The 27,807-nt window shown below is 53.9% G+C and overlaps 2 protein-coding genes across 3 annotated transcripts in view; one reads left to right on the forward strand and one right to left on the reverse strand.

The window, feature by feature from the left end:
* Positions 1-2,910: 2,910 nt before the first annotated feature.
* On the forward strand, positions 2,911-4,766 carry LOC111149189 (ATP synthase subunit e, mitochondrial). The gene is made up of 4 exons (XM_022506134.1): positions 2,911-3,020; positions 3,476-3,530; positions 4,121-4,219; positions 4,689-4,766. Exons 1-4 carry the CDS (start codon positions 2,985-2,987, stop codon positions 4,706-4,708), a joined length of 210 nt encoding a protein of 69 aa, XP_022361842.1. The 5' UTR covers positions 2,911-2,984; the 3' UTR covers positions 4,709-4,766.
* Positions 4,767-6,851: 2,085 nt separating this feature from the next.
* Positions 6,852-27,807, reverse strand: part of LOC111149075 (phosphodiesterase 6B) — a 32,955-nt gene continuing 11,999 nt past the window's right edge. Inside the window, exons 4-22 of one of the 2 annotated variants that reach the window (XM_022505981.1) lie at positions 19,450-19,590; positions 19,284-19,358; positions 17,834-17,898; positions 16,948-17,014; positions 16,715-16,762; positions 15,846-15,995; positions 15,474-15,617; positions 14,957-15,022; positions 14,408-14,554; positions 13,102-13,209; positions 12,615-12,724; positions 12,328-12,415; positions 11,914-12,014; positions 11,567-11,674; positions 10,959-11,022; positions 10,574-10,648; positions 9,337-9,420; positions 7,943-8,099; positions 6,852-6,928 (exon numbers count right to left, since the gene is read on the reverse strand). In XM_022505981.1, the coding sequence (XP_022361689.1) occupies positions 6,867-6,928; positions 7,943-8,099; positions 9,337-9,420; positions 10,574-10,648; positions 10,959-11,022; positions 11,567-11,674; positions 11,914-12,014; positions 12,328-12,415; positions 12,615-12,724; positions 13,102-13,209; positions 14,408-14,554; positions 14,957-15,022; positions 15,474-15,617; positions 15,846-15,995; positions 16,715-16,762; positions 16,948-17,014; positions 17,834-17,898; positions 19,284-19,358; positions 19,450-19,590 (1,860 nt within the window). In that variant the 3' untranslated portion in view covers positions 6,852-6,866. The remainder of the gene's footprint in view (positions 6,929-7,942; positions 8,100-9,336; positions 9,421-10,573; positions 10,649-10,958; positions 11,023-11,566; positions 11,675-11,913; positions 12,015-12,327; positions 12,416-12,614; positions 12,725-13,101; positions 13,210-14,407; positions 14,555-14,956; positions 15,023-15,473; positions 15,618-15,845; positions 15,996-16,714; positions 16,763-16,947; positions 17,015-17,833; positions 17,899-19,283; positions 19,359-19,449; positions 19,591-27,807) is intronic. The other variant, XM_022505982.1, reaches the window with a different exon arrangement.

Here is a 27,807-nt window from a genome sequence, read left to right on the forward strand (position 1 = left end):
GAGTCTGGGGAGGGGAGCTGGCCTAGGTGCCTGTGTGTGTGAGGGGCAGATATTAGCAGTCAACACAGGGTCAGGGGCTGGGTACCCTAGTCCTGGGCTGCAGGGAGTACAGGCTAGGGGCATGAAAGGGTGAGAGTTAGGAGAAGGCCTGGGGACAGAATGAAGTGGGCACTCAGGACTGTAGTTTCACACCCAGAGAACAAGCCCTCAGAGCCCCTTGTACCTGCACCTTGGGGGGAAGGCATCAGCAGCAGGGGTCCCCTAGGGCACACTTGGGAACCACATCACATGTGAATGCCACCGTGGCAGGGGTCCTGCCCCCGGGGGCATACTCCTGCAGTCACATGACACCTCTGTGATCCCAGGGGCAGCCCACCATTTGCCTGCACTGAGTATGGGACAACAGACACCCTGTGGATTTTAGAGAGGCATAACCCACCAGGAGGGAACTGGGAGCTCCCTGGGGTTCTGCCTGGAGGATTCCCAGAGGCAGAACACATGACTAACGTGGGAAACCTGGGCTGGGCTGTACTCCCAGTTGGGCAGGGTTTGACGGTGGTGCTTGGAGAGACCCTAGGAGGGCTGGAGGATTGGGACCACCACACTGAGAAGGGAAGGCATACAGGATCTGTGCTCAGAAGGCCCCTGATGTGGGAAAGGCCAGAAGACACGGGCAGAGCCCCTGGGGAGGTTTCCTGGGCTGGCAGCACTAAAGATAGCCATGGAGCCTGGCTCCAGAGAGAATATCAGGATTCAGAGTAGACAGCTGGCCCTGACAGGTGCAGAGGTGTCAGCCAGTGGTTCCTGTGGTCCGAGCCAGATGGGAGCCCCCTTAGCCCTCAGGAAGGGCCCAGGGCCAAAATGAGTCTCCCCCAGCTTCAGGGGTCTTCCCCATGTGTATATGGGCATGTATACCTGTGTGTCCCCCCCTACCAATCCCCTCACCCTGTCCCACTGGAAGCTACTGTTAGGTGGTCCCCTACCAACACCCTGGCCTCACCTTCAGCCCAAGAGACACTTATTTTTGATTCTGGAAGCAGGAGTTGCTGAGGAGTCTTGTTTATTTTAATGTCCAGGGAAGGAAGAACATATTTATCAGCTGAGGTCATCTGCCTAGATGCTCAAGGGCAAGAATGGGGGTGGGTGGGAGTGGGGGGTGTGCACTCAGCATCACCACACCCATGTTGGTTGAAGAGGTTGATTTTGTGCCTTGTGGGGTCCATGTGTGCTTACAGCGCCCTCAGGGAGCAATGAGGGGTTTAGGAAGGACTTCCCTCAACCCCAGGCCTGGCAGAGGCAGTCATGGATGATATCAGGCAGGGGTCCTCAGAGAGCTCAGACAAGAGCCTGGTGGCCCTACAAGATGGGCCTCCCTGTTTCCACCCTCAGCCTAGGTAACAACGAAGGTGGTGTTCCAGCTTCTCAGCGGGAGGCCTAGAGCCAGGACTCCAGAGCGAGCTGCAGAGCAAAGGGCCCAGGACCCTGGAGGTGGCTGGAAGGGCCTCCCCTCCAGGCATATATACTGAACTGCTTCGTACCATGCAGTTTTTTGTCTCTGCATTCCATTCCCTTTAGATTTATAGTTAAATTCTCTCTGGAGACAAGAGGGTTTGGAAGACTGAGGAAAAGTGGGCTCCCCTCTGGCATACCAGGAGCCCTAGTGAGTCCTAAGCTCTGGTTCTCAGGGAGCTTCTTTCTGGAGCGGCGTAGGGCCCAGGGGATGAGTGGTTCTCTTGCCAGGCCCTTGCCCCCTTCCCCCCAACACAAACCTGGTTGCTTTGGGAACCATGTGTCAGCATAGCCAGCACAGCTGGGAAGCTGTCTGACCACCACTGCTCCATCTTTGGGTAGCCCCACTGCACACTTGTGGCTGACCTGGTCATGTCTTTGCCAGGGCTAACCTCAGAAGTGGGGGAGACCAGCAGCAACTCATAGTGGGACACAGTGACTCACAGGTGTGGCTTTCTACCCCCGTCCACCGTGAGCAGCAGAAGTGAGAGAAGGAGGGTCCATCTGGAGGTTCAGTGGTCCCTGAAGCCCTGGTTGAGGTGGACCTTGGAGCTGGGGACGGCAGGGTCCCCAGGGCTGGAGCCAGGGAGCAGGCTCTACAAGGGTGCCTTTCCCAGGAAGACCCCAGCCCCCTGTGCTGGAGAGACTCCTGCAGTGAGGAAGCTCTACTCTGCTGGGGGACTGGGACCGGGGGGTGGCGGTAGCCGTAAGGGACACCTTAAACGGCAGTGCCATCCCAGGAATGGGTCCTGAAGCCACCATGATTAGCCTGGCCTGAGTCCAGAGGAGTTGGCCACAACAGCCCCCCCACCCCAACCGGGGGAGAGGCCTGGGGCAAGGGGGCCTGCACTCAGGTCACATCAGTCCACAGACCCCGGATTCCCAGCCCAAAACCTCTAACCGGACCATGGGTTCTTCCTGGGCAGTCCTTGTGGCTGACCTGGGGTGGTCATGGGCCTGGATGTGGCTGAAGGCTGCACTCCAGCCGCGGGGCGGGAATGGAGGCTCCTTCCCCGACTCGCTGGTCCTGACTGGAGAGCCCACACACTACAGGAGAATAGAGAACAATCTATTTTACACTTCGTGTGCCTGACTGATATTTTTCAAATATATGGACTTATAATGGGCGCGCTCCATTGGTATCATCCTGGCCTGACAACATTAGGGGCTGCAGGGAACATGAGGGTAGGCCGAGGTTCCACATCCCTGGCAAAAGCCGCTCCCACTGCCCAACCTACACCTGCTGCTCCCGCAGTCGCGCATGCGCAGCTGGTCGCGAGCCGCGCGCCTCGCCTGATCCCTTCTCCTAGCGGCCAGGCGCGTTCCACCTCCGTCCACCGGGGGGCGCAGTCCATGCCCTGTTCACCTCTGACGGCGCATGCGTTTGCCCTTGTACGTTTTTACGGCTCCGCAGCTTTCACGGCCTAGCAGCGTCCTCCGCGGATTGTGCTTCCGGCGTGAAGGTTACGGGCAAGATGGTGCCGCCGGTGAAAGTCTCCCCACTCATCAAGGTGAATCAGGGTTTGCGGCCGTCGCCAGGTGCTCGGCTCCACGTGCGTGACCCCAAGGAACCCGGGACCCGCGCCCCCGCGGGTGCGACCCCTCCACCCCCACTCCCCGCGCCGCGGGTCCCCGCGAGCTGGGAACCCCACCCCCGGGACTCGCGCTCCCGGGACTCTCTCTGCGCCCCGATCCCTTGGGCTTGGAACCAGCATCACCACCACTCCCCCGCCCGGTCCCCACGGTTCCGGGGCCCTCGCCCTGCGCCCCCGACTCCGCGGGCTGGGAACCCCCTCCCCGGGACCTGCGCCCTGCATTCTCCGTCCGCGTGCTCCCGGGACTTCCGTCCTGCGCCCCGACCCCGCGGGCTGGGAACCCCACCCCCGGGACCCGCGGCCCCGGGACCTGCGCCCCCGGGACCCGCGCCCTGCGCCCCAGCCTGCCTTTGACCAACTTCTCTCCGCAGCTGGGCCGTTACTCCGCCCTGTTCCTCGGCGTGGCGTACGGAGCCAAGCGCTACAGTGAGTGACCGCGGCTGGCCGGGCCGCTTTCTCGGCGGACTGCAGGGGAAACCCTGGGGCTTCTCATAGCCGGGGAGTTGGGGGGTGGGGGGGGGCTCTCCAGAGCCGCCTCGTAAACCCCAGCGAAGGGCAAGAAGGGGGACAGGGTTGGGAGGCGCCAGCCCCAGGAACCCGAGCGAGCTTGACCGCGGAGCACTGCCGCAGCAGATGTGTAGGTCGCTTTGCGATTAGCGCAGGTGGTCAGGACCCAAAGTGCATTCTTATGTTGGGCACCCGGGGGAGCTGGAAAGCAGCTAGTTCTTGTTGAAAACTGGGGTGCCAGGTGAGTGCTGGAGGAGTGTTGTGGTCAGATGCGAGTAGCCTCGGGTGGCCCAGATTGCTGAGCAGAGAAGGTCTGGTCAGGTGGCGCGTCCCCTGCAGTTGCCCTCCCGGTTGTGCACTCTGCTGAGCTCTAGTCAGGCCTTGACCCACGCGGAGAGAGAGGAGTGGGAAGCACACGGGTCAGGCATTCATGGGGCACTAAATTCCTTTTACGTGTTTCTGTGAAGACACTGAAAGTACCTCCCCATATTCACGCTTTCCTTGCACAGGTTACCTGAAACCTCGGGCAGAAGAGGAGAGGAGGATAGCCGCTGAGGAGAAAAAGAAGGAGGATGAACGGAAACGGATTGAGAGAGAACTGGCAGAAGGTACTGGACTGAGTGTATCTGAAAGTTTGGTCCTTTGCCCGGGCTTTAGAAACATACAGGTGCTGCTTCAGGCGAGCCCCGCAATAGGGGTAGGAGCTGCCTCCTTTCTCCCAGCACTGGCCAGCAGGTCCTCTGGGGGAGGGAGAGATGGAGCAGGGCTGTGGATGTGGGGGGACACAGTGACACCTTGCCTTGGGCGAGGCCCAGGTCTCTGGGCGTTGGAGGAGAGTTGTTTGGGAATGTGCCACGCTCAGAGGCCCATAGAACCAGAACCAGGCATCGTCCCCCACCGACTGCCATGGCAGGCTGCAGTCAGAGCGTGCAGGGCCAAGAGTTGAGGCAGCACATGGCTGGGCTTCCACTGTAGCCAGATCCTGGGTTGTTGAGCACCGAACATGTCAAGTGGTCCTTTTGGGTCGCCTGAGTGTGTAATAACACGAATATTTTCCTTTGAACCTTTCAGCCCAAGATGACAGCATACTAAAGTGAGCCTGCCTTTCTCTGGAACCGTGTGGATGAATAAAGCTTTCTGTGTTGTCTGATGCTCTCCTGTACTGTCGTCAGTTGTCTGATTTCCGGATTCAAGCTCTGCAGTTGTGCTCTGTTCTCCATTTATGTTGGGGGTGGTGTGGGCTAGGGAGTGGGTTTCACAATGGACCTTCTGAACCCAGGGTGCAGTGCACAAACGGGCAGGGAACACAGAAATTCCCATCACCTGTTCTCTGAGGTGTCTGACTGGGGAGCCCCAAAGGGAGCAGTTTATCCCGGACACAGGCAGCTTGGGTGTTGTGGCTGCTGCTTGGTCTTCAGTGAGCTCCGGCCCAGACCCTTTGATGGACAGTACAAATGTGGGATGGGAGGTGGCCTGATGCCCTTACTGATGGGACCTGGATCTCTCTCCCCTTGTCGGGAACCCTCCCCTAGACCGTAAGGAAGGTCTGTGACCTTTTGAGGACCAGGCTGGGGTGCTGCATAAAGCTCTGCAGTGGGCTTGGGCTCTTGCTGAACTGACGGCCATGTTCTGCCTCTCTGACTCCTCATGTTGTAGTGGGGCCACTTCCCAGCCATAGGCCAGGCACAAATTTCGTTGATAAAATGAATTCTTTTGCAAAAGGGGGTGGGAGGCTAGATGAGAAGCAGTGGATAAGCACTTGAAAGCCTTGGTTTTAGTTAAGTTGAAGGCTGAGTGAGCCCAGCTCAGTTCCTTCTGGAGTTGTTGGTTGGTGCCCTAATTATGGACTGTCAGCGGGTCTCCTTGCTGAGATGGAAATTGTGTCCTTGCTGTGACTGCATGGCTGTGGGGGGTGTTGGTGTCCCCCGCCCGCCCAGGAGCTCAGGGCCTCTGGGGGTGGGCTTGCGTGGCATCCGAACTGGCTTTTCCACAGCCCATTTAATCAGGCAGCTGAGAGGAGTTTACTGTGGGGTAAGGTGTCCAGTGTTGGGAATGAATGATTTGGAGCTCATGTGGTCAGGATCTGAAAAGTCCTTAACTTCTACCAGGTAAGTAGTACCCATTTCACAGGGGAGTCTTGCGTTTGGGTCTGGCTCTGCTGGTACACAAACACTAAGGGAACCCTCACTGGTGTAGGACTTGGGCAGACCCCAGCTGTGGCAGGGTGCCCCCTTGACCTCAGTGCAGAGGGCTGTTCCAGGTGTTTTTGCTCAGGTCACTCATGGCCTTGACCTTGGTGGCAGAACTTTCTCATAGGTTAGACATGATGTGCCCTCCACCACAGCTCCTGCATTAAAGAAAAGGGCAACTTGTTTTTATTGTATTATCAATTTCTGGCCCTATTTGCCCCAGAACCAGATAGGTAACAACATCTGTGTATCTCGTCTACCCATATACACATTACATGTGCGCCTGTGGACCTCACCCAGTGCTTTCAGATATGTAGGTCACAGACCCTTTCCAAACGTCTCTCTGTGGTATTGCTGTGTACCCAAAAGACAGATGAGTGTAAAGGACGCTAAAGTGTATTTGTAGTTGACTTTATAAAAAAAATCCTTTTTTTTTTTTTTGAAGATTTTATTTATTTATTTGACAGACAGAGATCACAAGTAGGCAGAGAGGCAGGCAGAGAGAGAGGAGGAAGCAGGCTCCCCGCTGAGGAAAGAGCCCGATGCGGGGCTCGATCCCAGGACCCCGGGACCATGACCTGAGCCGAAGGCAGAAGCCTTAACCCACTGAGCCACCCAGGTGCCCCTTCAAGATTTTATTTATTTAACAGAGAGAGAGGTGTCACAAGAGGCAGAGAGAGGGGAAAGCAGGCTATCTGCTGAGCAGAGAGCCTGATGTGGGGCTCGATCCCATGACCCTTCAAGATTTTTAACAGAGAGAGAGGTGTCACAAGAGGCAGAGAGAGGCAGGCAGAGAGAGGGGAAAGCAGGCTATCTGCTGAGCAGAGAGCCTGATGTGGGGCTCGATCCCATGACCCTGAGATCATGACCTGAGCCGAAGGCAGAGGCTTAATCCACTGAGTCACCCAGGTGCCCCAATACAAAAACATAAATCTTAAAAAAAAATCAAAATATCCAAAATTGTCTTGTCATTTTCTTGGGCTCCCTAACCTCCTGTAGCAAATGGTTGGAGGTGGGGTCCCAGCGGGTAAACGGATTGGGGCGCTATCAGAACCCATGGACCAGCTCACAGGATGCAGCAGGTCGAAGACTTGGGTGCTGGGCCGCCATTGCAAATCTCTGTGCCTGCTGCAAGAGAGAACAAGGGTGAGAGGACTGTGTCTGCCGGCCCCGCCTCTCCTGCCCTGTGTCCTCTGCCAGCCCCGAGAGAGGGAGGGCAGATTGTGGGACCTGTGGGAAGCCTGAGCCGATTAGCCTAGCCAGGACTCAGCCTTTCTTATCTCAGCTCTCGTGACACTTTTAGTTCTGGCGCCCCCACAGCCCCCACAACTTGACATAGGTTTCCTCCCCACGGCAGGAAATAGCAAAAGTCCCAGGGCCACAGTGGCCACGCACAGGCAAATACCAAGGCAACAACGTCAGGGATTCTGTCTAGGCCCCATGGTGACTCCTTACCATGAAGCCACGTGAGCCATATTACCAAAACAGCAGGCAGGGGTGGGGTTGAGTAGGGAAAGAAAGGCTCTGACGCAGTACAGGGGGAGATGTCATGTATGCTTGACTCTTAGCTCCCGTATTTTCTTTTTTTAGGTCTTTTTTTTTTTTTTTTTTAAGATTTTATTCATTGAGAGTATGCGCGTGTGCTTTCAGCACAAGCAGAGGGAGGGGCAGAGGAACAAACAGGCTCCCTGCTGAGCGCGGAGCCCACTGGGAGGCTCCAGCCAGGACCCCGAGATCATGACCTGAGCTGGAGTCAGATGTGCGCCCTTAGGTCTTCTGTTTCGTTTCTGAGGGTAGATGGAAGTGGAGGTAGATTTTCCTAAGTTAATTAGGAGGGAACTGCTGCCTGGTGGTGGAAGAAATAGCTGTTGAGAGTTCCCAATGTTTCACCTGGGCTTTCCTCCCTTTATAAAGGAAGTAACATTCAAATAGTTACTTCTTTATTAGAGAAAATGAGAGTCCCTGGCAAGGAACAAGGAGATCCTGCAGTCAGGCCCAATCCAGAGGGATGGCTGCCTCTGCAGGGAGGAGCCTGAGCACACCAGCCCCAGCGCCATCTGCCACCTGCCCTTCTTGTTTAACCTCGTCCCTTCACACACTTCCATGTGGGGACTAACCAAACACCCGCCCTGCAGCCCAGACCTTTCTTAGCTGTTGTCTTTTCCTCCTGTTGCTGCTTCTGCTCTTCCAGAGCCTTGACTTTGGCCTCATACTCGTCAGCCAGGGCCTTCCACTCCTTCCTGTTGTTCTGCAGTCGGTCGAACATGGGCAGGATCTCTTCATGGAAACGGGAAAACTCCTGGACAGGAAGACAGGGAATCAAGAAGTTGGGTCACACCTCCTGAGTGTTCCTAAGCATCTGGGGCAGGTGGCCTCCCCATGTCTTGGCCCTTGCTGGCACCAGCCTGTCCCCCACCACCCTGCCCTGCTCACCCAAGAGGAGAACTTGGGAGGGGACATGTCTGAGGGAAAAGGGAAGGCCATTGAGATGTCACTTTCCCAGCAAAGCCCTGGAAACGGAGAAGAGAGGATGGGAAGGCACAGGTGGTCTTAGTGGGGAGAGGACCCCTGGAATAGAGAATATCAATGGCAGAAGGTGAGTCCTTTGGCAGAGAGGGTGGGAAGACTTGGGCAGACAGGTTGGTCTTGCAGCCCCTTCTCCGGGCTCTTCTACGCACATCATACACACACACACACACACACACAAACACACACACGAGCATGGAGCATGTGGATGGACTTGGGGGAAGGCAGTGGGAGGGGGGTGCTGTGGTAGGGCTGTGACCTGTGACCTTCAGGACTGGGATGTTCATCCTGATTCTGCCTTCCTTTGCAGCACTTAGAGTCCTGCTGAGGGGGCACCAAAGGGAGCTGAGCTTTCAGTAAGGGGAAGCCCAGGTGCTGTGATGGTTGAGGTAGGGAGTGGACTGGCCCAATCAGGGCTGACTTCACTCAGAAGCAGACAACCTCCTCCTCACAGCCCCCAGGATCAGATGGAATGGAGCCCATGGATGTGTCGGGCATCACTTGGGAGGGGCTCTGCAGTCAGACCCCCCAACACACTCCCTGACCAGTCCTCTGGGCTGTGATGTCACAGCACATGTCCTTGGCACAGTGTTCCCTGGTCACTCAAGTGCAACATGTGTTTGCTGGGTGAGGCATTCCCAGCTGGGACAGGTGGACCCATTGCTGCCCCCCCCTGGGTTCATAGGCACTGAACAGATGCACCCACAGATACGCTGCAGGCCATGATTGGGGGTGGCTAGATGGGGTCAGGGGAAGGGACATGTGAGGTGAGACCTCATGGTGGGAGGAGGATCTCCCAGAGAGTGGAGACCTGTGGGAAAGCATGAAGAGCTTCTGAGGAACTGGTGAGGGGAAGGTGGGAAGGGACTCCTTGGGATGACACTGAGGATTTCAGATTTTAAGTGCAAGGATGAGGCAACAGGGGCTATGGCCGGCCAGGCCATCGTGTGAACCCACACCAGTCCCACCACTCCTGTGAACCCAGCCAGGCCCCACATCAGCCTGCTCACCTTGTACACAAATGTGCACACAAAGTCGATGAAGCCAACCTGTAATTTGGGGAGCTCGGCTGCCTTGTTCCGGTCCATCATTGGCTTGGGGAGGAGCAGAGAAACCTCTTCTGAGCCTGCAGGTCTCACTCAGCCCCACCCGGCTCAGATGAACATGTCCACAGAGACACAGATGAAGCAGTTTCCATGGAATGAGTGGAGCCTCTGGTCTTGGGGCTTAGACTGCCTTGATAGATGCTGGCTCTTATAGGGGGACAGTCAGAATGCCCCTCCCCTTCTCTGAGTCATCTGGTAGTTCCACCATGAGTCCACCATAATGCTCCCAGTTTCAGGTCCCGGAGCCCCTTCCTCCCACTTTCTTGGGAGCTATCCATGGTGCTAACTGAAGACCTGGCTTGAGAGCCCTGCAGGGCGAAATCCAGAGGCCCTTGGACGGGCTATCCTTGGTGTCCACATACTCCAGACCCCCTGGGTGTGCCCTGCTAGTCTGTCCTTCATAGCTACCTACTGTCTGGAGCTCCATGTAGCAAGGGTGAGCCATGCAGGAACTAGAGTCCTGCCTGGTCCCCAAGTGACTTGGCTGGTTGGTTAGGACACCCTTTCCTGCAGCCTATCTCTGGCCCCAAAGCCTTCTTCACCCCATGATCAGGCAGCTCCACTGACTGGAATTTACTTGTAAGACAAACCCTCTTTCCATCCTTCCAAATTCTGTTGGACAATGCTATGCTGTTCTCATCCCCTTGGATACTATGCAGGTTCCACTGTAGTCTAGCAGCATATTCCTGGTCCCACATTGCTGACCCAAAGATCTCAGCATCTTCCATCTATCACGGTGAGGGCACCTGGACTCCTGCCACTGACCTTCTCTGGCACGGCGCTCTCCCCACTTGAAGGACTTCCTGGAGCAGCTCTCAGCCTGGCTGAGGCTCACTGTGGGGCTGCCTGGGCCGGGGAGGCCCTGGGAGATGGGTCATGGCCTGCCTTGACCACTTTTGACAATAACTTTCCATTTCTGCATGGGCATCACAGTTTTACCAAAAACCTATTTTTTTCTACAACTTTACCCAGATCCCGAGCCACCTAATTTATACTCAGCTCATGTCATATGATGGACCCCACAATGTGAGACTGAGGTCCCAGCACCCCAGATCCCCAGGGGTTCCCTGTTTGCACCAAGCAAGGCCTGAGGTTCCCAAAGACCACAGTGGGGTTAGAAGATTCTGGAAGTAACACTCACAATGGGCTGCTGATCCAGAACTGTCCTTTCCAAGTCACCCTGTTCCCAGAACTCAGCCGCCACCAGCAGAGCAACCTGGTGGGCAGGGGGTACATAAAAGGCAGTGATCTTGTGGAGTTCAGTGCTTGGTCAGAAACTGACAAAGGGCCCTCAGTCTTCTCTGTCTCAGGCCCTCTGGGATTCCCATTCTTCAGGCTGGACCTACCGCCCAGTGAGCATGTTGGTGTGTGCCCACATGGTGACCGTGAGCCCAGCCCCAGAGCGGGGCGGGGGGCAGTCCTCAGTGCTACTTGCAAACAAAGGTTCTGTCCCCCCTCTCAGGCTTCTCCTAGATGCAATTGCAAGAGGCAATGACAAGAGGCTGGGGCCCTGCATGAATTCTGACCTTGCTCTGGACTTCCCATGGCTTGGTGATGGCAGACAAGTCACATGCAGTCATCATCATGGCCCTGCAGGAAGATGAAGCTCCAGGTGTGCCCAGGCTGGCCTCTCTCCCTCCCTCCCTCCCTTCCACCTCTGCTTCTGGGCACTCCTTCCACTAGCAGACCTCCTACTGTACACACACCCACTCCAACCCTAACCATCATTCATCACCTCCCCCTCCCCTTGCCTCCATAAGCTAAAACCAACATGTCTTCACTGGGCAGCTCCCAGTGCCCATGATTTACACATTTCCATGTTGGATCTCTGGGACGGGCCTGGAGGAGGACCATAGTTCTGAATCTCCACTTTGTAGATTCATCAGTGAAGGTTCATGAATAAGAATTATTGCCAAATCCACAAACTAAGGAAATGGACTGTCTGACCCCAATCCTGTACTGTCTCCCCTGAAAATGAGGAACAAGTAAGAGGCTTCATTTTGACGCTTCATCAAAGCTGTTTAGAGAAGAGCTGTTCTTGTGTATTATTCAGGGGCCTGGTGTCTTCTCCTTTGGGGAGGGCACGTGAGGGTTAGCCAGCATGGAGATGGCTCCTGCTGCCCCCACAGCTCACATGACTATCTCCTTCCGGGTCGTCTCCAGGGACAGGTACTCCACCCAGCTCTTCCTGTCCTCATAGTTCTTAGACTCATCCACAATCTTCTGGAACATCGTTCTCTTCCTGAACCCCAAGAACAGAGAGAGACAGTCGACCCCTACCTGCTCACCCCATGCAGGACACCCCTCTCCTCCTTGATCCTAACCCCACCACCCTTCTAGGAGAGAAACTGAGGTAGACAGCTCAGGCCTTGCAGGGCCGCTGTGCTGGGAAGGGTGTTCTAGGAGCTCTAGATCCCTACTCTACCACTCCCACGACCCCCCAGGTTCTCATCCCGCCTCCCGCAGGGCGGCTGCACCCACTTGAAGTAGAGTGCCAAGTCTGTGGCGATGATGGCTATGTCCATGAGATGGATCACGTGCTCGTGCTGCCGCCGGTTCAGGTTCTGGTAGATGTTCAGGGACTGCAGGAAGGGTTAGGGTTCCCAGTCTGTCCCCTCCCCTCCCAGGAACCATCTATCTGACCCTACCCTCAGGTCGCAGGTCCTGGGCACCAGACCCTGCACCATATCCACCACTGCTGGACACCTGAGCCCACCTCACCCTGTGGTGGGTGCATTTCCACGTTCAAACCTCACCCATCACCGCCGACCCTCCTCTAGCCCCTGGTCAGAATGCCCTGTGGCGTCGTGGGCGCTGGGCCAGGGAGGGCCAGGGGTGCAGGTGACAGTCAGGCATAAATATGGAGAAATTCTGAGTGAGGAATGGGACACGAACCTCCTCGGAGAGCAGGAACTTCCCAAACTCCAGGTGATGCCTTTCCAAAATCGAGGAGCCGTGGAGCTTGGCTAAGGGGTTCTGGGATCTGTTACAGAGGTTTCGTTAGAATCAGTTTGGCCAGAAGCCCCCACAGAGGCTGGTTGTGGCCTTTGGGTGCCTCTGCAGTTCCCTGCTCGCCAGGGAAGGGGCATCCCCAACCCTCAGTGAGCTCCGGGCTGGCCCCTCCCTGGGCCACTGGACACATGCTCCCCCAGAGCACCCCGGGCGCCCAGCGTGCTGCCTACTTCATCTGGTACAAGTTGTTGGTGCCGCGGTGGTCGATGTCATGGCACAGGCCCGCGGTCACCATGGCGAAGGCCTCCAGGTCCGTGTAGTAGCTCTTCAGCTTTCCAGTCTGAGGGTACAGGGCCCTACAGCTGCGCAGCTCCAGTGGCCTCCCCCCCCCAGCCCCCGCTCTGCCCTCCCCTCCCCTCCTCTCTCCTCCCCGCTGCGTGGGGGGAGGGGTGGGAAGGTGGGGGGATGGTGGGGTGGTGGGCTGGATGCAGGCAGGGTGGGGAGGGGTCAGGGCCTCATGCTGCTGCCTGCCTCAGCCCAGGGGCCCTCCTGCACTCCTGGGGTGGGGGGTGCTCCCACCTCCTCCTTTCCTCTGCCCGCGAAGGCCCCCACCTCGCTCGCAGAGGAGCACCCCCCTCCAGTGCCTGCCCCTCACAGGCCTGACCCAGTGGGAGGGGGGCAAGGGCGGCCCCTGTCATGCCCATGCTGGACACGCACCATGAGTAGCGTGAACATGGTCTGGGCCACGTTGAAGCCGTGGCGCCAGTTGTGGTAGGTGATCCTCCGGTAACCTTTGCTCACGGAAAACAGAAACCGCACCAGGACCTGAGGGGAGTCGGAGGAGCATGGACTCTGAGCACGTTGCGGGAGTCCCCCCAACAGCCTGGTGTGAGAGTCCTTCCTCTCCCAGCCATTCGCTGCTGGCCCCTGACCACTCTCCTGGGTGGGACACCTGTGGGGTGGACGAGGGGTGGCAGGCAGCCTGAGGGGGGGCGCCAGGAGGGGACCAGTGTCAAAGCTAAGAAGAGCTCCAGCTTGCAGGGGGCCTCCAACCTATTGCCCAGCCCCAAATTGGGAGACCCCAGGCAAGGGGTATGGAATGTTTTAGAAGAAAAGGTCTGTTTCAAGAGTGGTGTTTGAATGGCCCATGTGTGGGCTCATGGCATGGAGAGTGGAGAAATAAAATGGAGGCTAAGGGTCCAGAGATGAAGGGGCAGGCCCCGGACTTGTGAGCCTTCTCCTACAAGGGCAGTTACCCCTGGAAAACAGGGTGCAGGCCGAAGGGGCCTCTTACTCATCCACTGTGATTTTTGGTGCCAGAAAATCATTCTGAAATTTAAAAAATTCTAGTAATCATTTCTCTGCTTTTTGCTTCTGTGTTTTCATTTAGTATGTAGTAAAATTTCTTTTGAAAATGCCAGCGTGCTGCACCTTTTCTCAGGGGAGGCACGAGGAGGGACGGTTCCCTCACTTGCATGGTGGGGAAGCAGACACTCCCTGAGGTGTGAAGGTGGAGGCAGGACAGCGGCCAGGAAACTATCAGAAAGCAGCAGGGCTCAGGGCAGAGCTGGAAGGGCCACCCCTCCACCCTGGTACATTCTTACTGTGCAGATGGCCTTTGCTTTCTGTAGCTCATGGGCTCCTGTTTCCTCTCCATCCCACGCCCAAATCCCACTATTGCCTAATGATGCACTTAATGGTCAAATTGTTTGGAACAACCATTTACCAAACATCCCCTCCACCCATCTAACCATTGATACATCCATTCAGTCATTTATGCTAGGCACAGTTTCTATAATGAACATGACTGTCCCCAAACTCTCTGTAGGACCTAAGACTTCTGACCACATCTCTCCCACCTCTTGGGGGATTTGGGACCCCTTAACCATGTCCAAATTCTATCTCCCAGTGGATCTGGGACCCCTTGCCACAACCCCCCATATCCCAGTGGATCTGGGACCCCTTGCCACAACCCCCCACGTCCCAGTGGATCTGGACCCCTTCCCATGGACCCCATCCCCACCTCCTGAGGGATCTGGAACTTTCGGACCACGCCCAGCTCGTAGTACATCTGGATGCCACATTTGACCAGCTCCAGCTCTGTGCACTCCAGATCAGAGAAGTGGAACTCATAGATGTCGAACTTGGTGGGCCCTGGCAACACTTCTTTCTGTGGGAGGGATTGTGGGGTTGAGGGAGGCAGCCCCACAATCTTCTCTTCCCCTCCCAGGATCCTTTGCCCAGTCTCAGATGTCCCAGGTTTGTGGTGACATCTGCCCTTCCAGCTGCTCTGGCCTGTGGCTGGCCACTCACAGGCCCTACCATGAGACCAGAGTTGTTGTTGGGGAAACAGGTGCAAAGACAGGCACATTAGGAGATATCTCTCTCTCTCTCTCTCTCTCTCTCTCTCTCCCTCACACACACACACACACACACACACACCCAGGCATAGAGACATGCAGACAGCGGCAAACATCAGATGACATGCTCAGGTCTCCTAGGATTGAGGAAGTCTCCCCCGACCCTCAGGCCCCTCCAGTCTCCACCTGAGGGGTGGGAGTCAGATTCTGACCAGGATTGTCCCCAGCTCATCCTCCTCACAGTCGGCAGGCTCCTTCCCCAGGCGTTCCCTTGTTGGCTAAGAGAGAAGACAGCTGTGTTGAGACAGAGTGAGTGTCAGCTATACCCCTCATAAGTATGGGACAGGGTGACAGCGTTGCCTACACCCCTCATGAGTGTGGGATAAGGTGATATCAGGCACAAGACAGGAGTCCCAGCTGGAGCTTCTAGCTTCGGAGAGAAGTGACAGTGGCTCCCATTTCCTGTGCGTTCCTCCTTGCCTCTCTGGCACTGTTCTAAGCTCTCCACATGGACAACAGGGGGAGTCCTCACACAGCCTGACCAGGAGGGCTCTGACCAATCCCTGCTCGCAGCTGAGGATGCAGGGGAGGGACTGCTCCTGGTCGTGCAGAGCACGTAGGACTCCAGGGCTAGCCCGGCCCTCTGACCACAGGATATGCCCCAACTGCAGGGATGCCCTGCCTCCCCCCTGGGCAGGAAAGGGGACCAGGGCCTGACAGGAGTGGTACCAGGATCAGCTGGATTTCGTCCTTGTCACATCTCACATGGTACAGAACCATGTCCTGGGCGATGTCCTTGCGGTTCTCCAGCTTATTCATCTTGTCGTAGGTGTCTGTGTTCAGCACTGACCAGCCCAGGAACTGCGTGAGGGACTGCAGACACAGCAGCAGTGTCACCACCCTGTGTCCTGGCGTGTGGAGTGCTGCTCCAGTGCCCTGAGTGCTTTCAAGCATTCTCCAGGGCCCTCACAGCTCCTCTGGTCCCACTCTCCTCGGGCCTCATGCTGCTAAAGCAGGTGATAGGAAGGGTCTCCACATGGCTGGGTCCCATGCCATCACACAGGCGTCCCTCCAAGAGCTGCCCCTGTGACACATGTTTACCTCCATGAGGACTTCATCCTGCTCGTCAAAAGGCTTCCCGTCTTTCCTGTTGTAGAATGTTGCAACCCCCACAATCTCCTCCTTTTTGTTGACGATGGGCATGGAGAGGACATTCTTGATGACCCACCCCGAGTCGTCCAGAGGCCCTTCCTGCAGGGAGAGGTGTCCAGAGATGCCCGCTTCTCTGGGTCTGGCCCTGACTCAGGCCTGTCACCCAGCAAGCACCCATTTCATGTCTTCTGCCCTCAAACTGTGGTGACTGGGTCGCTCCTCCTGTCTGCTAACTGCCCCCCATGCGTGAGAGCTCTATGTCCCTGGGTTTGTGTTGTGACTTCTCCTGCTAGACGGAACTGGGGCTCTATGCCCCCCAGGGCGGCTTCATGGTATGAATTCTGTGGGCATCCAGGATCCCCTGTCTTAGAAGGCTCCCACTCTCGATTGTCTTTGCCACCATGATCTTAATGTTGATATAATTGTTGAATTATTGCATTCTATTCTGTGGGCCCCACAAAATATGCTGCTGTTCCCATGTCACATTCCACTGACACCTGGCCAGTGAAAGGTGGGTAGTGGCCAGTTCCTGGAAGAGTCTTGGAGACCACTTGACTCTTGGCCTTCTCCAGAAAAGAGCCTGCTCTGGTCATGTGTCCCCAGAGGAGGACCCAAGGGGCAGACTTGAAAGGCCTCTTGTGGCCTGGCCTCGCCTGCCTACTTCTAGACCTGTGCCTGGAAGTGTGTGTCTGCTGCGGTTAGCCCCTGAGATTGTGAGGTTGTTTCTTAAGGATTGAAAACTAATTTGGTTCATTGTTTCTGAACCACAATATGTTCTTCCTAAGTAAGCATACTTTCTCTAATAAATGAATAGATACCTGAAATTTGAACATTTCGTCGGCGGGGGCATTCATAATGTTACAGATCTGGAAAAGGATCAGGAAAACAATTTCACCTGAAGCAGCCCAATGTACGATAGGGTTCTAAAGACGACTATCCAGCCCGATGAGCTCTACGTAGGTGAGGCAGGGCAGCTGGGAGCTGGCAGGGGTGCACAGGCTGGCAGGAAGGGCAGGGGCGCCAGGCAAGGGCAGGGCCTCAGCAGACTCACAAAGCCACTTTCTGCCACGTAGGTTGGAAGACCACTGGCCAGGGCCCAGTGATCAGCTGGGGGTGTGCTGGGGGAGAGAGCAGAGGGTCAGATGGTGGGTGGGTTATTAGATGTGCACGTAGATTTTGGCAGAGTGTGTGTGTGTTAATGTTGATTCCATTTTCTGAGCTCTGGGTGGGGTGGGAAGGCTAGCAGGTTGTGGACTCAGGGGGAATAAGAGGAGGCCAGGAGTGTGGTTTGGGGGTGTCTATACTGTTTTATCCTTCCTCTGCCTATGCTGAGGCCCCTCACCCTGGAGAAGCCCTTTCCCCACTGGGGGCCCCACTCTTCAGTCCAGCCCCTGGAGCTCAGTGTCAGTCACCCGTCCTGCAGGCTTAGTGCCTGGATCCCAGACCCTCGGTGGAACTTGCAGGATGGGGTTCTGATAGGCTTATGGGTCACATGGCCATGCAGCTACAGAGCGAGGAACGGCCAACACCTGTCCCCAGTGTCTCTAGTTTGGAGCCCTGACCTGCCCTCAGACTAGCTGTGCTTCCCTGGGGTGGACATCCCCTCCTACCTGCCCTATGGGGTGTGCCTTCTGGGGGCTCCACCTGCGTGGGTGGCTGGGTGAGCTAAGATGAGACCCTGAGGGACTCAAAGATCAGTTATTGCTGACAGGACCACCTGGATAGCTCACCTGGGCCTCTGGAAGTCCACTCTGGACGTCCATGGTGCCTCCTTCCCCATCCCATTCTGCCTCACCCTCCAGCATAGGGAGTAGCCCTGTGTGAGGGACCAGCCTGAGGCTGCTGAGCCATTGTGACAAATCCCCAAAGCCCACTGGGCCTGGGTCTGAGGGTGCTCTGCCTTCAGGTGATGCTTCTCCTAAGACCCTGGCACTTACGGGATGACCTTGATGTCTTCCTTGCCATGGAGGATATAGTCGATGACTTTGTAGAAGACGATTTCCTGCAAAATGGACCACAGCAGTCGTGAAGGGCTCCCTGGGACAGCTCCCTGGTGGGAACCTCCCTGAGGGTTAGAGGAGCTACCCAGGTGTCGTACTGGATGTGCATTTGCACACAGAGCACACACCACACACCCACAGTTACACACAACCTCAAGGCACACATGGATTTGCATACGTGCGCCCACACAGTTATACACAACCACACATGCACACATGGACATGCACTCATGCACCCACAGAGTTACACACCTCACGTGTACACATTTTGGATGCCACACGCGCCCACACACTTACACACAACCTCACATACACACATGGATGTGCACACGTGCACCCACATAGTTACACACAGCCTCACATAACACATGGACATGCACACGTGCGCTCACACCCACACAGTTACACACAACCTCATGTGCACACATGGACGTGCACACATACACCCCCCCACAGTTATACACAACCTCATGTGCACACGTGCACCCACACAGTTACACACAATCTCACGTGAACACATGGATGTGCACACATGCATTCACAACCCCACACCCATACAGTTACATACAACCTCATGTGCACTTTATGTACACACACACACAGACCATCACTGACACTCATGGGACACACAATACACATTTGGTTTGGATTTGTCCTCATTCTGTCTGTGTCCCACTCAAGCCCACACACAAACTAGGTCCGGAACTCCTTCAAATGTATGCACACAACCCGCCCAGGCCAGTACACACATACACAGACACACAAACACTCAACTGTGGCAAGTCATGATCACAGCCAAGCCATGAACAGGAACTCTTCTACACACTTGACCCACAATCCTGTGAGGAAGGCCCAGTTATCAGCCCCATGTGACTGGTGGGAAGACTGAAGCATGGCCAGGTGGGGTAGTGTGTGCCAGATTGGGTGTACAATAGTGACAGAGGTATCTGCCCCTGCTCCCATGCCCTTTTCACACTGCCTTTCTCCTGCCCATGCACACAGGTATGCACCCACATGTGCACACACACGTATACATGGTTCCACATGGGAGGTGCTCCAGTCATTTAAGGGTGGGGCAGCTGCTGGTCATTCTCACTGGGCTGATAACCCCATCAGGAGATCTGCACCCACCCCAACCTGGCCCCAGAGCATGGGCTGGAGTCACTGGGGACAGCAGACAAGCACTCAGAGACTGCCCTCCAGAGCAGTCAGGTAGCCAGCTGGCCCACAACCATCTGTCCCTACAGCCCCAGATCCTTCCTGTAGCCCTCCCTCTCCCACCCTTGGTCAGGTTGGCACAGGTCCCTTCCCCACTCTGGAGTTGTAGTTGGAGCCAGGGAAACCGAGGTACATGGGCTTGGTCTGTCCCCCCTCCACCATGACTCACACGGCCGTCGGGTGTGCGTGGGCCTGAGTATGGCTGGGCTTCTCCCATTAGCACAGGCCACACGTCAAAGAATTCCTGAGCAGAGAAGAGAAGGGACAGAGTTAGTGAGTCCTCACAGGAGCAGGACAAGGCTGGCCAGGAGTCCTGTGGAGAACTGAGGCCTCACCTTCTCCTTGGTCATGTCCAGGAGGCCCACTGAGTACCGGTCACAGTTCAGATACGCACGCACGGTGTAGAATGCCTTGTGGAACTGCCTCTCGATGTCTGTCAGTTCCTCAAACACCTTGTTAGCTGACCATAGCAGCACCTGGGGGGGGTACAGCTGTGAGCCTGTGGCCACACAAACACACCTGGGTGACAACGGAAGCACCTGGGGAGCACCTGTGAACCTGTGGCCCTCGACACCTGGGTGACAAGAGTAGCAGCTGGGGGGGCACACCTGTGAGCTTGTGGCCACTCCTCACCCTCCACACCTATATGACCACAGCAGCACCTGGGGGGGGACACCTGTGAGTCTGTGGCCACACACACACACACACACACACACACACACATCTGGGTGACCACAGTGGTAGCCGGGAGGACACACGTGTGAGCCTGTGGCCACCCCTTCTCCCCACATGTGTGACCATAGCAGCACACAAGGGGGGATACCTGTGGGCCTATGGTCACACACACACACACACACACACACACACCTATGTGACCACATCAGCAGCTGGGGGGCACAGCTGTGAGCCTGTGGCCATACACACCCCCCAACACCTGTGTGATACCCAACACACATGTATACATGCATCTGACCACAGAGCTCCAGAGGGACACTGGTGATGGTACCCTCCCGATAGCATCTCCACAGCGTCCCATCACCTATGGTTTCATCCAAGCACATGACTACCTGCTCCTTGACCCAGGTGTCCTGAAACCTCTTGGAAGGTAAAACCTCCAAGCTTTGGCTACATCATTGTCACTCACTGTCTGGTGCTGGCCTTAGGCTGGGTTAGTGAGTGAAAGAGTGAATGCATTAAAATTTAAAGGCAAAACTCTGACCAACCTGCCTTCCCTAATCAGCCTTGAGAAGCTGGGTTTGAGAGCACGGATTTATTGCATTTTGGATGCCACAGAATGAGTTGAGAGAGATAGTTCATTGACATGCTCCATGAGGCCCTGGCCAGACCCTTCCCAGGACATTGACTCACAACTGAACACCAGGCTGCTGTCCAGGCTCACTGGCCAAGCTCAGAGGAACTCTGTGAGGCTCTCCCCTCACCTGCCTGGCTTGAGTTTCTCAGTTTCCTCAGCCACTGCCCAAAGACAGGTGCTTTCAGGCTGCACCACTCGCAACCTCTGGCCTGTATTAAGTGTTCCCTGGTACCAAGACTTCCCTGCCACCATGATTCTTCTTTGCATGGTTCCCCTCCAGCCAGCCCCTCTCAGGTCCTCTGCAGCTGCTCACCCTTTGCTGTCACAGGCAGGAATGCGCTCTGGAGACCCCACTTGCCCTGGAGTGCTCTCACCAGCAGGCAGCTTAATCCTAATGCTCTCCATTAGAGCACAAGGCTCATGGAGACCTCTTCCTACCCACCACTCTCCATTGGTGGAGGAGGATTTCCTGGTAACCTGGCCCTGCCCCCTCTTTGTCCATCGATCTCCAAGGCACTCCCATGTGCCATAAGCACTCACTCTGAGTGACCACAGGGCCATTGTACAAGGTCTGTCCTCTGCCTTCACAACATTCATTCCAGGGCTTCCTCATCTTTGAGTCTTAGTCTAAAGTCATCTTCGGAATGCCTATCCTGAACACTTGCCAAACCTGATCCTTACAACACCCTATTTCATTCTGACCTCATAGAGGCACAATCTCGTTGTCTCCCCACTCCACCACAAGCTCCATGAGGTGGAGCTTTTCCATGGTTAGCAGAGTACCTCACACCTGTGTGTTTGCCGATTGCAGGGAAGGCTGTGAGGTTCGAAGCTCTAAGGCAGACAGTCTGAATTCCAGGTCCTGGAGCCAGATGCCACTTGGATGTCTGGACATGCACAGCAGGGGAGGGCAGGACTCCGTGTTCACTCATGCACTGCCCTGTGTCTCCTTCACCTTCGAGGTGCTGGCTTAGTGCCCCAGTCCTCCCTGGCTAATGGCTTGGATACAGAACTCTACTCTTTTTCTCCACACCTAGTGAATCAGGGTGCTGGTCTGCTTCTCTTCAGCTCTGTGACCTTAGGAAGGTCGGATAACTTCCAGACCTCAGTCTCCCCACCTGTAAAATGGGTATAATGATGTTTTTCTCTCAGGATGCTGGGAAGAATGGTGGAACAGGAGTCAGGCTGTCAGAAGAGTGTGTGGCTTTTAGGAGTCCCATGTGTGAGTATGCGTATGAGTGTGCATATGAATGTGTTGATCATCTGTGTGTCTAACTCACAGATACTCCCTGAGCTCCCGCTGTGTACAAAGCCCTGGTTAGGACCAGAACACACACCAGAGCAGTAAGAATGAGGGGAGGCCAGCTGCTTAGAGATATCTGGGACAGCTGGAGATCTCCTGGTCCTGCTGAGTGCAGGGAGGGGGTGTGTGTCTGGGCAGCACATCTAATTTTTGAGCTGCCTGAATACTTTGGTGTCCAAAGCCTGTCCCCCAGGAGGAAGACAATGGGGAGGAGGAGGCCTTGTACCTCATAGCACAGCACCTAAGGGAGACCCTTCCTGACCCTCCACCTCATCCCATCCTTCCCTCCTGGCAGAGCACCTCTTGTCACACCCTAAGCCTCCCCTACTCCCATCAGACCAGGGACTAGTCATCACGTGCTTGTCTTTGCTCCAAAATAGGTTCTCATTTGGCCCTGAGGAAATAGGAGCTCAGTGGGTCTGAAGTCAGGCAGCCTGGCTCACCGAGGACCTCTGCCCTTCCTCTATCTTCCTGTTTCCTTTTTAGCTTTCTGAGTTGAGTCTGGCACACACAGTGAGCAAGTGAGGTGGAACACAGCTGGATGAATTTTCATGTCAGCATGCACCTGTGTCGTCAGGATTTAGAGCACTCGGTCAGCATAACCCCCTCCCCGTCCCTGCCAGGCTCTTCTGAGCTCCGGCTCTGGAGTGTTCTGGGGCTTCATCTAGGCATCTTCATGCAGTGCCTGTCCTGTGTCACTCTGGGGTGGTTCTTCCTGAATCTCCAGTGCTTTGGGCCTCCTGGACACCCTTGCAACCTGGGACCTTCTGAGTCTGCTCGTACTCATCCCATTCCTAAGACAGCCTCCTCCTGCCCCAGACTCCAGACCAAGGAGGTCCTTGTCCCTGGCTGACATCTTCCATGTTGCTTGCTAGAGATTAGCAGGCCAGGACCCTCCAGGAACAGCCATAAGGATCAGGGGATGAGCCTCGAGCTTCCCTCCCTCCTTCCTTCCTTTTACCCTTTCTTCTTTCCTTTCTTCTTCCCTCCCTCTCTCCCTTCCTTCCTTTTTTCTTAAGCAGACTCCACACCCAGTGTGGAGCCTGATGTGGGGCTTGAACTCACGACCCTGAGATTAAGACCTGAGCTGAAATTAAGAGCGTGCTACCCAGGTACCCCTGGCCTCAGACTTTCAAGAGAAGTTAAAAACTCAGATTCTTAAGTAAAATTTCATCTTTAAAATATAGGAAATTTGTTGAGTCAAACTAGGACCTTGTGTGGCTCGGCAAGGGCCTCTGCCTTTCCCTGTCCCCTCTTTCAGGGTGTAACTCACACCTCATCTTCTGGACCTTGACCTCTCCCTGGGGAGTGGTTACCCCTTCTTGACCTTAAGCCTGTATCTGCTGTCCTCAGCACACAGCACACCAGTGCCAGCACTTGTGATGTGAACCAAATACTAGGTGCTTGAGTGACCAGGAGCCATGGTCAGCTGGGTGCTGAGGTGTTGCCATTCACAGATTCATGCTTCAAAATGGGAAACCTGGGATAATGGTGAGGGGTCCTCTGGTGACTGGGGTATCCAATTGCATTTGGGGACAGATAACACAGAGGCCTTCAAAGCCTCTGGAAGGGAAGGCTGGCCTTGCGAGGCCCAACCTGACACTCACACTCCAGGTGGGCGGTGTCCGGTTGCCTGGGGTCTGGGGGGGCAGACAGGAAAGGCAGCCTGGTGAACTGCAGTTGGCCTTGGCTCCCAGAGCTCTTACTGAGTGGTGAGCTCCTGAGAGCTGGTTGTCCAACCGTCAGGAATTTTGAGGGCCAGTCATTTAACCCAGCCATTATTAAAGTTAAATGATGTGAGCTTAAAAATTAGGAAAATTATATTAATACAAGGGTATAAATATGCATCCTCATTGTTTCCTTGTTATTTCACTATAGTTCAATGTTATCCATGCTCCGGGGTTATTTATGGTGGAAAGACAATCTGCACCCTGGTGCATCTCTTCCCAACTCTGTGTCCAGTAACACCACAGTGGGGGCTTCACGACAAAGCCAGCTGGTACTGCCCAGTGTAGAGAGGCCTGTCAGCCCCTCCTTGTTGTTTTCTGACCCACATGCTCTGACTTCTGAGTGTTTCCACTTGTCCACATGACAAGAATATGAGGCCAGCAGTTGAGCACGCGTGCTGTCTCTATGGCCTTCAGAAACTGTCCTGCCCTGGGAGGGGACAGGACTCTGGTCTTCACACTGAGCCAGCAGGCCATGGTCACACGGGCAGCCTAGAAGGTCAGAGAGGCCAGAGTCCTCACCAATGGGGCCCTTCATCTAGCTTTTGGTGCAATCTGGACTGTTGGGCAGCGGGAATCATTCAGCTAAAATGGGTCAGTTTGACGCAGTAGATCAGGGAGAAATTCCAACATCCCTGGCCAAACCTAAAGTTTACCTTGTTGCTTCTGTTCCCTCTGACCAAAGCGGCTTAGCTTCTTTCAGGAAGGGATTGACAGGAGCCCCTGAGTGGAGCCTGCAAGAAGGGTGGTCAGTAGTTCTTGCCTGGAGGATGGAGGGCTGGTCTGAGGGACTATAGCCCTGCTGAGGGGTTGTTAGGACTCTGGAAAGCTGCTGAGGTTTGAGGAGGGCAGGGACAAGCTGTGCTGGAGAACTGCTTTAATTCCCAGGTGCCTGCTTTCCTGCAGCACAAAGAGGAGAGAAAGAAAGGACCAGGGACCAGGCTTAACTGGAAGCAGTTTGGGTGCCAGTCTCTAGTCACTGGCTGAAGTTCGGTTTCTTTGGAGAAAAAGGTAGATCTACCTCTCTAAAAAAAAAAAAGGATTGTGAAGTAGAGCCCCATGCTTTGTGCAAATTAATTAGGGTTCTTAAAAATGTTGCTCACAGTACGAGGTATCAGAAACAGCTTTCTACCTGGACTAGGTGATGTCTGAGTAGGAAATCAAAGCACACAACTAGACATGGACGTCCACGGTGGAGCTCTCAGTTCAAGTACGTCTGTACACGTGTGTGGTCTGAGCAACAGGAAACAATGAGTTTCCAGACAGTCCGTGTTCCCTAAGCTTTGGCAGTTCACTTCCTGGAATGAAACTTATTACCTGGTTTCGATCTGGGATAGCTAGACCACAGAACAGACAAAAATCCCCGAGTCTTAGAATTCACTTCTAGGTGGGGGGCAGGGGTATCTAAAACATGAGCAGCATGAACCGCCATATGGCTTGTTACGCGGAGATGTAGGGAATACAAAGGAAATATAGGAGGCAGGGCTAGGTAGGGAATGTGGGGCTTGAACAGGAATACTCAGGGCAGGGGAGATCTCTCTGCAGAGGAGCCACGGGTGTGTGGAAACAGTGTTCTTGGCAGAGGGACCTGCAGATATAAAAGGGGACAATGGCTATGGGGGACAATAGCTGGGATGGAGCAGGGGGTGGGGAGAGACAAAAGCAGGGGAAGAGGACTGCAGGGGAGTCCCTGAGGCCACCCAGTGACATGACCTAAGTTTTCAAAGTACGTCTCTGACTGTTGAGTCGGGGTGGGCTTGACAAGGTGCAGAAGGAGAAGGATCCTGAGATGTGTCCATGATCTTGGCAGACTGGGCCCTGATTTGTGTCTATAAAGGGGAGCAGTCAAGCGGGGGTAGTTGGAGAGGGAAGTGGAGGCTCAGTGACACAACAGGCAGAGAATTAAAAACCTGGCTTCCCCTGAGATGTGACTTTCTTGGACGGAACTGCATTCCCTTTCCCCCCATCTCTGGGCAATACCACATGAGGGGAAGTGTATGTGGTGGGACAGAGCCAAGAAAATGCTCCCAGACTTGCCTCTCTAAGGCCCACACCTGGGATGCATGGGATGGGCTTTGAATCCTGGCCTGAAGTCACTGTTTTGGAGATGCTGCTGATAAGAACTGGGGAAATGTCCACACAGCAACTAAGTTAAGGGGCCTGACTGAGAGGAAGCTGCATTATCCATTCCTGGGAGTAGAGGGGCCTATAGAGCAGGGACAGACAGAATGAGAGCAACTCAGGACATCAGCCCCAAGGGAGGTGGGCTAGACCCTGCCACGTCAGAGGGATATATAGAGAGGGTGTTTGAAGAAAAATGGCAGGAAACTCCCTGAATTTGATGGAATACATAAATATCAACACCCAGGAAGCTCAACACACACCAAGACACATTATAATCAAACTGTTGAAAGCCAAGACAAAGAAAACCTTGAAAACAGTGAGAAAAGTGGCTTGTCACATAAGAGAGATCCTCACTAAGGCTGTCTGCAGGTTTCTCATCAGGAATCTTGTTTGGAGGTCAGAAGACAATGGGTTGACATAACCAAAGTGCTAAAATTAAAAAAAAAAACTGTTCAAAATTGAGAGAGAAATGAAGACATTCCCAGGTAAATAGAAGCTGAATGCATTGGTCAAGACCTGCCCTGCAAGAAATGTGAAAGGGAGTCCTGCAGTGGAAATGATGGACACAAGAAAGGGACTCACAGATGTATAAAGAAATAAAGATTTCAATAAAAGTAAATACATGGGCAATTATAAAAGCTAGCATTATTGTAACAACAAAAGCTAGAAAACATTGCGGAAATAAATTAAAGAAGCCATAAATAAATAGAAACACAGGCCTTAGTCATGAATTGGAAGACTTAATATTGTTACAATATCAATATCACCCAAAGGGACCTAGAGATTCAATGTAATCCCTATCAAAATCTCAATGATGTTTTTGCAGAATAAAAAAAAAATCCTAAAATGCATATGGAATCTCAAGGGCCCTGAATAACCAATCTTGGAAAAGAAGAACAAAGAGGAGGACTCATACTTCCTGAACTCAAGACTGGTTACAAAGCTACCTTAATCAAAACAATGTGATTCTGGCATCAAGACAGACAAATAGATCAATGGAATAGAATAGAGAGTTTAAAAATAAACCCACACATAAATGGTCAAATGATTTTCAACAAGGGCTACAAGATCATTCAGTGGGGGGCAAGTTAGTTTTTGAAGAAATGGTGTTGGGAAAACTGGATATCCCTGTGCAAAAGAATTGAAGTGGATCCTTAACTCACATCATTTACAAAAATTAACTTAAAACGAATGAAGGACCTATAAGACCTATAACTATAAAACTCTTAAAAGAAAACACAGGACAAGAGCTTCTTGACACTGGGTTTGGCAATGGTTTCTTGGGTAGGGCAAGAAAGACCCAGTCAACAAAAGAAAAAAAATAGATAAATTGGGCTTTCTGAAAATTAAAAACTTCTGTGCATCAAAGGTAAAAGGGCAACCCACAGAATGGGAGAAAATATTTTTAAATCATATATCTCATAAGGGGTGAATATGCAGGCTATGTAAAGAATCCCTAAAACTCAACAACAAAAAACCAAATAAGCAGATTAAAAAATGGGCAAAGGACTATAATAGACATTCCAAAGAAGATACACAGATGGCCAATACTCACATGAAAGGATGATCAATATTACTAATCACTGGGGCAATGCAAACCAGAACTACAATAAAGCACCACCTCATACCCATTAGTATGGCTACTATAAAAACACCCAGGAAATAACAAGTGTTGGAGAGAATGTGGAGAAATTGGAACGCTGGGCACGGTTGGCGAAAACAGCAAATGGTGCAGTCACTGTGGAAAACAGTATGAAAGTTCCTCAAAAAATTAAAAATAGAACTACCCTATGACCCAGCAATTCCACATTTGGGTATGTACTCAAAAGAACTGAAAGCGGGATCTCAAAGAGATGTTTGTGCACTCATATTCATAACAGTGTTATTCACAATAGTTAAAATGTGGAAGCAACCCAAGTGTACATTGATGGATAAAAGGAGAGCAAAATGTGGTCTATCCAGATAACAGAATATTATTCAGTCTTAAAAGAAAGAAATTTGGACACCTGCTACAAAATGGATGAACCTCGAGGACTTTATGTTAAATGAAACAAGCCAGTTACAAAAGGATGAGTACTGTATGATTCCCTTTATATGAGGTACTTTGAGTAATCAGAATCACAGAGGCAGAAAGTAGAATGATGGGTGCCAGGAGCTGTGGACAAGGGGACTGGGGAGTTAGTATTTAATGAGGCTAGAGTTTCAGCTTGGGAATATGTAAAGAGTT

The sequence above is a fragment of the Enhydra lutris genome, unplaced genomic scaffold (genome assembly GCF_002288905.1).
Source record: "Enhydra lutris kenyoni isolate GAN:26980312 unplaced genomic scaffold, ASM228890v2 scaffoldscaffold21, whole genome shotgun sequence".
NCBI classification, from domain to species: Eukaryota; Metazoa; Chordata; class Mammalia; order Carnivora; family Mustelidae; genus Enhydra; species Enhydra lutris.

Excerpts from the sequence above, each read along its gene's own strand:
- LOC111149189 (XM_022506134.1), top strand. The coding sequence starts at position 2,985 with ATGGTGCCGCCGGTGAAAGTCTCCCCACTCATCAAG. Across the intron at positions 3,021-3,475 it reads AAGTCTCCCCACTCATCAAG|CTGGGCCGTTACTCCGCCCT; the intron begins GTGAATCAGGGT and ends TTCTCTCCGCAG. Across the intron at positions 3,531-4,120 it reads GTACGGAGCCAAGCGCTACA|GTTACCTGAAACCTCGGGCA; the intron begins GTGAGTGACCGC and ends TTCCTTGCACAG.